The sequence below is a fragment of the Elephantulus edwardii genome, unplaced genomic scaffold, assembly GCF_000299155.1.
Source record: "Elephantulus edwardii isolate Elephantulus edwardi_28Jun2011 unplaced genomic scaffold, EleEdw1.0 scaffold00467, whole genome shotgun sequence".
NCBI lineage: Eukaryota > Metazoa > Chordata > Mammalia > Macroscelidea > Macroscelididae > Elephantulus > Elephantulus edwardii.
In genome coordinates this window covers 678,269-685,642 of record NW_006400217.1, presented here as the reverse complement: position 1 = coordinate 685,642, position 7,374 = coordinate 678,269, and the positions used below count along the sequence as shown (strand labels likewise).

General features: G+C 40.4%; 1 protein-coding gene across 1 annotated transcript; it reads right to left on the bottom strand.

Annotated features, from left to right (window-relative positions):
- Positions 1 to 1,389: 1,389 nt before the first annotated feature.
- On the bottom strand, positions 1,390 to 5,366 carry LOC102852636 (probable cystatin-16-like). The gene is made up of 3 exons (XM_006902903.1): positions 5,166 to 5,366; positions 2,304 to 2,414; positions 1,390 to 1,470 (listed from the first exon to the last, which is right to left on the bottom strand). Exons 1-3 carry the CDS (start codon positions 5,364 to 5,366, stop codon positions 1,390 to 1,392), a joined length of 393 nt encoding a protein of 130 aa, XP_006902965.1.
- Positions 5,367 to 7,374: the final 2,008 nt, after the last annotated feature.

Here is a 7,374-nt window from a genome sequence, read left to right as displayed (position 1 = left end):
TGTGTGTGTGTGTGTGTCTTTGTGTCTGTGTGTCTGTGTGTGTGTAGTGTTGTTGTTGTTATTGTTGTTGATTTCCTTCTCATAGTGACCCTGTGAACAAAAGGCTTACAGCCCCTCTACAAATATCGTCATTTATCAAAGTTCATAAAGATTCCGGAGGTATTTTGTTTAGGAAGTGAATGCCACTCCTGCTTCCACAGAGGTTGGTTATAGGGTAGAAACTGTATGAGTCTGGCTTATTTTGTTATATCAGTGCCAGGATATTCTGCTCCATCAATACTATGGCTACTTTAGAGAAAAGATTGCTAGAAGGGCAGCCTTTCAACCAAGTTAATCAAGGAACACTCAAATTGTAGCCTCCAGAGATGTAAGAGAAAGCATTGAAGAATACCTCCACCCTGAATTATTCTTAATAGCCCATTATCCCTTCCATCTCCTCCCCTCTCTCATATTCCCACTATCCTCCATCTGTCTTCACTCCAAGCTCTGCTCCCCTTCTCAAGGATATAAGAGACAGTGTTATATGAAGATAACATTTTATTTCCACAGGTTCGTTCAGAGAGTTTTGTTGACAGCTCTGGAGATCAGGCTGGGCCTTAGGTGGTTTTGTTGTTGTTATGTGCTGTCAAGTCACTTGTGACTTATAGCAAAATTATATACAAAACTCTGGAGTCTGCCCTGTCGTGAGTCAGTCGCACTGACTCCAATAAACCTCACCCCCATTATCCCAGTTACCACGTCAACCCATCTCTCCTACGCTGTCTCTCCATCATTCCACGCATGATCTCCTTCTCCAAGGACCATTCCATTAGTAGGAAATTCAAATATCAGGAGCAATGGAGACATGCTGAGTTGAGCTGCCATCTTCTGGGGTTATTGAAGGTTCCAGTTACAACCTTTGACTCTCAAGAAGCCCAGGATAGGACAGAGCTTCTGTGTCAAAGATGACCTTACTAAATCAAAGTCCCCAATATGGAAAGAAATGAGATACAAAGGCTGATCTCTGGTAAATTTTCCTATGTCTCTTTTAAATTGAATTAATGAGGGGGGGAAAAGGAGTTCCAAGAGTGGAAGAAGAAAAGAAAAGAAAAGAAAAAGAAATAAAACAGACCAGAGAGGATTAACAATTTAGCAGTTTAGAACTGCTTGACATGACATCTGCACCTACACCCAAAGTAGTAACAGTAATGATAAAATAGCCATCAATTATCCCCTCTACAGTGATGTCCATGCAAATTAAGTGAGAAAAGAGAATACAGAACTTCTCAGGGACTCAGAAGGTTATCTGAGATGCCTTTATTTGCTCAGATTCTTGCAAAGGCAGAAAAATATTACTCTCTAACACATAAGTGGACTCCACCTCTGGAAAACGAAGAGCTCCATTTCCAACTACTTGTCCATACAGGTGCTATTTAGAAGTGTGAACTCAGTGTACATAGGAAAGACATCCACGGTGAAGGTACAGCGGACCTGAAGGAAAGTAATTACAAGAGATAACATTAAAATATTGCACTAGGAGATTTAGCAGGCAGTACAAGAAAGTGATTCAAGAGTCATTAAAACTGCAAGATAATTAAGTGCAAACACAATTTCCTGAGACTAGGACACCAGGAATTTTGGGCAGAGATTGTGAAATCAGATCACTCAAGCTCTGAGGCTCCTGAGAGGTAGACTAGTTAAGATACCTGCCTTTGTAGGTCCCCAGGCCCCTCAAAGCCTACACACACACTATGGGGAGCCCCCATGTGTCCAGTCAGACATCTTCCAACTGGGCACAAACTGCAAACCAGCCCCAGATGGTATCACCAGCATGAAGATTGGCAGGATGAGATCAGCCCACTGAGGGTTTTCATTCTATTCATAAGGTGAGGGCATTAGAACTCTGAATGGCTGAGAACTGTCTTTCAAAACAGGACATTCTAAGAATAAGGTAGATGGCCAGGTAAACTACACATTCCTTCAATCTCAAAGAGCAATTACAAAAGAGGAATAAAGACCTGCACTCCAAAGGACTAGGAAAAGGAAAAGTTGGAGAAATCTCTGTCTGCTGAAGTGCTGAAGGTCATGTGGTACAGGAAGAGGGTCTATAACTACCACGGGAGCTCTGTCTGCTTAAAGTGATCATAATCCCTCCGATGGGATTGCACTAAGAATTCCAGGAGAGAGGTAACAAACTATCATTCTACCCCAAGACTATCTTCAAGTGATTCCTAAACCTCTTCCCAAAAACACTCTGAGGTGGTATATTCTATTCTCACAAGATAGATATTTAAAGTACTTTATGGGTGGTGTGAATATCAAACCTTTTTCTCTCCTGGGCCTTCTTGCAAAGGGCAGTTTTCAATGTCTTCTTCATGTTTCTTACAAATTGTGCGTCCCATGTCCAAGTCCATTAAATATATCAAAGTAAGCCTCTGTCGAGAAGAAATTATAGAAACTATTGTGAAATAATTACAGAAATAAGAAGTAGAGAACCAAGTAAAAACTAGAACACTAGAATATGCACATGCATATAAATAAGGATATGTTACAGTTTTTATGTGCCATCAAGCTGACTACAACTCATAACAACACTATGCACAATAGCTTTGAACCCTACTCTATTCTGGGCCAATCTCACTGTCTCTGACACATACCCTCATTATCCTAGTTATTGTGTCAATCCATCTTAACAAGGGTCTTCCTCTCCTGCTCTGTCCCTGGACCCTTCTAAGGATGATATACTTTTCCAAAGACTGGACCCTCCTGGCTACATGCCCAAAGTATATGAGATGAAACTTCAAAATTCTTGCCTCCAAAGAGCAGCTTGATTTCACCCTCTCCAGGACAGACCTGTTAGTTCTCTTAGCAGTCCATGCTATGTTCAATACTCTTTTCCAGAACCACAACTTAAATGCATCAATTCTTCTTCCGTCATCCTTGGCTATTGTACAGCTCTCTGATGCATAGCAAATAATTGCAAAGACATTGGTCTGGCTCAGGTGCATCCTAGTCTCTAGACTGATATCTTTGATATCCTTGGAACCAAGCAAGCTGATTTTTTTTAAATTATGCCAGTCTCAAGCTCTTCATCTATCATGATGCTGCCAATTGGCCCAGTGGTGAGAATCTTCATTTTCTTTATGTAGAGCTTCAATTCATATTGAAAACTACAGTCCTTAACCCTCCTCAGATTCAGCAAATACATACTTAAAATAAAGACATACATATTATTAGATACAGATATAGCAATAGCTACATATATCTCAACATAAATGCATATGTAAATACCTCTAAAACTACTTGTGGTTTCACCCCTGCATATCCTTCACTTTTTGCTCCTCCCTCCCCCCTTGAGTTCCTGTATATGTTTTACTAGTTATCCTTCTATTTTTACAATAATGATCTTATGCAGCATTTGTCTTTATGAGACTGTGTTAATTCACTCAGCATAATGCTCTTCAGCCTCTCCCAAGTTATATGCTATTTTTCAAAATTATTGTTCCTGAGTGTTGCATAGTATTCCATTGTGTAAATATACTACAATTTCTCAATCCATTCTATTGTTCTTGGACATTTGGTCTGTTTCCATATTCTTGCAATAATAAATAATGCTGCTATGAACATTGGTGTACAAATCTTCATTAGGTTCTCAGTTCTAATTTCCTGTCCAAGCAGTGGAATATCTGGGTCATATGGAATTTCTATCTTCAACTTTTTGAGGAAATGCCAAACTGTCTTCCAGAGTGGTTGCACCATTTTACAATCCCACCAACAGTGTATGAGAGTTCTCACCTCTACACATTCCCTCCAATATTTATTGCTTGCTGCATTACTAAACTTTGTCACTGCTACTGAGCTTAGATGGTATCTCATTGTGATTTTTATTTGCATCTCTACTATTGCCAGTGATTCTGAGCATGGAAGGAGCAGGGGAAGCAAATGGGAAGAATCCAGATGAAAAGACAAGGTAACAATGAGCAAGGTTCAAAGGTGATTAATTTTCTAAAACATAATCTGCGTTATGCAGGTAACACAACCCTGCTTGCTGAATTGAGTAGGACTTGGAGTTGCTCAAGCTAAAAAATGTGTCTTTAACCTGGAGGCTGTCTCAAATGCTGGCTTTGTTTAAATCCATGCAATTGACAAGTGATAGCCACTAGTGCCCCATACTCATATTCACAACACTCACAGGCTCACTCATACACTGTTCTTCCATACAAGTCACTGAGACCTGAGGAAAGACCAACGACAGAGGCAGAGATGGGGACACCAGCAGTAAAGTCATCTGTGTCTGAGGCGTCTTGGGAACCAGCCAGGGCTCAGAACTGGAGATCAACCCAGAGGAAAGGCAATCTTCAAAGATGTGGGAGACGTAAGAGATGGGAGACATGATTTGCTCTGTATGGCAAGGTAAGGTACATAATCATCTTTCAAATGTTTGTTGCAGATGTAAGACCCTTCGTATCAGAGACTTTATTGATAACACATTGATTCAAGGTTTATTATTCAGGGTTTGATCTTTTTGCGATGAAAAAAATTACTGTCCCATCGATGAACCACAGTCATAATTTCAATTGAAGAAATATGTGGGGATTTAAAAAGAAAACACATGAGGAAATGTCACATAACTAGATGCCAATGTTCCATTATTTTTTTATCAGGTCCAGCCCCTACCTCCCTTCAGGTTATGTAATCCATTGTTTCCATGATCAATCTTATACGAATGTCAGAAGTAATTAATTCTGCCCAGACCCTTCTCTCTCCCTCCTCTTTGTCTCCTCTGTCTCAATTTGAAGAATTATCATCGCTTACTCTTAGGACAAATATGGGTCTGGTAGGAGATATCCTGAGTATCCTCTTGTCTCACATCCACACCAGCAATTTGTGCTGACATTACTTCCAAGTAGAACAGATGCAGTAAGTACTCCCTCTACTTTCCAGCCACTATGCCACAGCAGAATTTCTGACCTCTGCATTGCTTTCTGATTCTTGTTGTTCAAGGGTTCCTTTATTAAAGGAAACAAACTAGAAATAAAAGTAGCTTCTGGTGATAACTTATGATTTAAACAAATTATTTATGACATTTAAATATCCCAGCTTCTTTCCACACACCAAGTCCTCCCAAGCTTATGTCTGGTCTCAGAGTGCAAAAGAAAACAGTAGGCACAGGCCCATATACACACCTTGTGCTGGCTACGTCGGACTCGCAGTAACTTGTAGGCATAGTCATCTGCATTGTTCTTGTTGTACTCAAATACAGCAAACTCCACTGACATGGCAAAATAGTTCATGTTCTTACTGATGTCCAAAAATTCATAATGGATACTCCAGACTTGCACTACTGTCAGTGTGAACCCCATCAGAAAAGTCACCTGCTGAATCATGACTGTCAGCACCAGCACTGAAATTTGCAGATGCACAAGTGCACAGGGGCCAGAGGGAAGGCAGTTGCTGCTGGAAGTGTCCTTCACAGCTCAAAGCTTACACATCCTACACAGCAGAGTCCCTGAACTAGTTGCTTCCTCTCTCCAACTGCTACCTATATCCAGCTCCTCCACACTACTCCCCTACCTCTCCCTCCTATTATCATCAGACAGTAAAGCATGAGGCCTTGGAGAAAAGCCTTAAATAAACTCTTTTTGCTGCACAAGTCCAGGGTTATCTCTTCTGCTCAATTCAGTCCTAGTATATTATGTTGATCTTGCCATTTACATATCAGAGCAGATAAGGACAGGCTCAGGAACTCCTAGTAAGCCTGAAGAGTAGAGTGAAAACGCGGTCTCCATGTGATCTTAGTTATAGCCACAGCCTCAATGTGAGTACATGTTGGGGGGAGAAGGGCAATACAAATTGAGGGCCAATATCTGGGCCGGGCATATAGAGAACCATCTTCACCTGTTACACCCCCCCCCCATTGTCATGTTACTTCTTATCTGGCTGTGCTTTACAATGAGGAGCAGGGCTTTCTAATATCCTAGGGTGGACAATGAGAAAGCCCAGGACAAGAGAGAGTGGGACAGAATGCTGGAGGAAGGGACCAACCTCCCCTCATCTCAGGAAATGTGCATTCTTTCCCAAGTCTACCCTTTTCTTATCCCATGGCCTTAGCCATATCTCCTCACTCATATTTTCACTGGACAACCAACTCTGCACAAGGACTTGTAAGACTGATCCTTGACTGTTATTCCCAAAGGAGACTGCTGAGAAGTGAAGAGGTGCCAGATGTGTTCCGCAAAGGAAATATTTCTGGCCTTGGCTCTGGACATTGGGCACCTGAGTATGTATGAACTCAAAGATCACACAGCTATAGCCTTGAGATCACAGCCTTGAAAACAAGAAGTGATGAGATGTGTACAGAATGGTGGACCTTTTCCCGACTCTGTCAGACATCAACTGGTGGTCAAGAGTGATAGGGGTCTAAGAAACAAAGAGCCACCTAATTCATCTATTGTTCCACCAAGGAAGCTACAGGCACCAGTCTTTGCCCATCTTTGTCATTCTTAGCCTCATCCAACTATATTATACTAGTCTTTGAGATTGGTGGTATTGGTAATAAGATCCCTTTTCTCTCTGGATGTGGCTTATTACTTAATACATCATTTCTATATTTCTCCTTTCAAGGACTAGCTATTTTATCACATTTTTCAAGAAACAAATTTGTGGGTTTTGTTCCATCCTATTCTATCTTTGTTTTCTATTTTACTTATTCTGCAATTCTGGTACCCTGAGTCCTTTTCAATTTGCAATTCTTTGACCTCTTGAGCTGGAGAGGTCACTGGTTACCCTCCTTCACTAACCCAGTATATGCAGCTCTGAGTATCATTATCCAACTGACATTACTGATAGCCTCACACTTATGATTTCATATTATTTCAATTACTCAATAACCATTGAGATTACTTCTCTAGCAAATGTGTTGTTTAGAAACGTGTTGCTGGATTTCCAAACATTTAGGGAACATTCTAGATAACATTTTCTCCTTAATTTCTACCCAAATTTCACTATGTCCAAAGAATATACTATATTAGTTCTTTGGAATATTCTTTATAGGTCAGAATATGGTCAATTTTGATAGTGAACTCCCAACTCACAAAGGACATATGCTTTACATTCTGGGGTGAATGTTCTACATAAATCAAAGAGCAAATATGTTTCATGGGTATCTCCTCTTTATAATCTATTGATTATCCTTTTGTAAATTCTGTCAGCTACCAAGTAATTTTTGTTGTTTGGTGCCATTCAAGTCAACTACAATTCATAGCAACCCTGTAAACAATGGATCTGAACCCTGACCTATTTTGTGCCATCTTCATCTCTGATGTATTAGATGCGCCATTGCTACAGAATCACTGTCAATCCATCTTTTTTAAGGTTCTTTTCTTTTTCTGATCC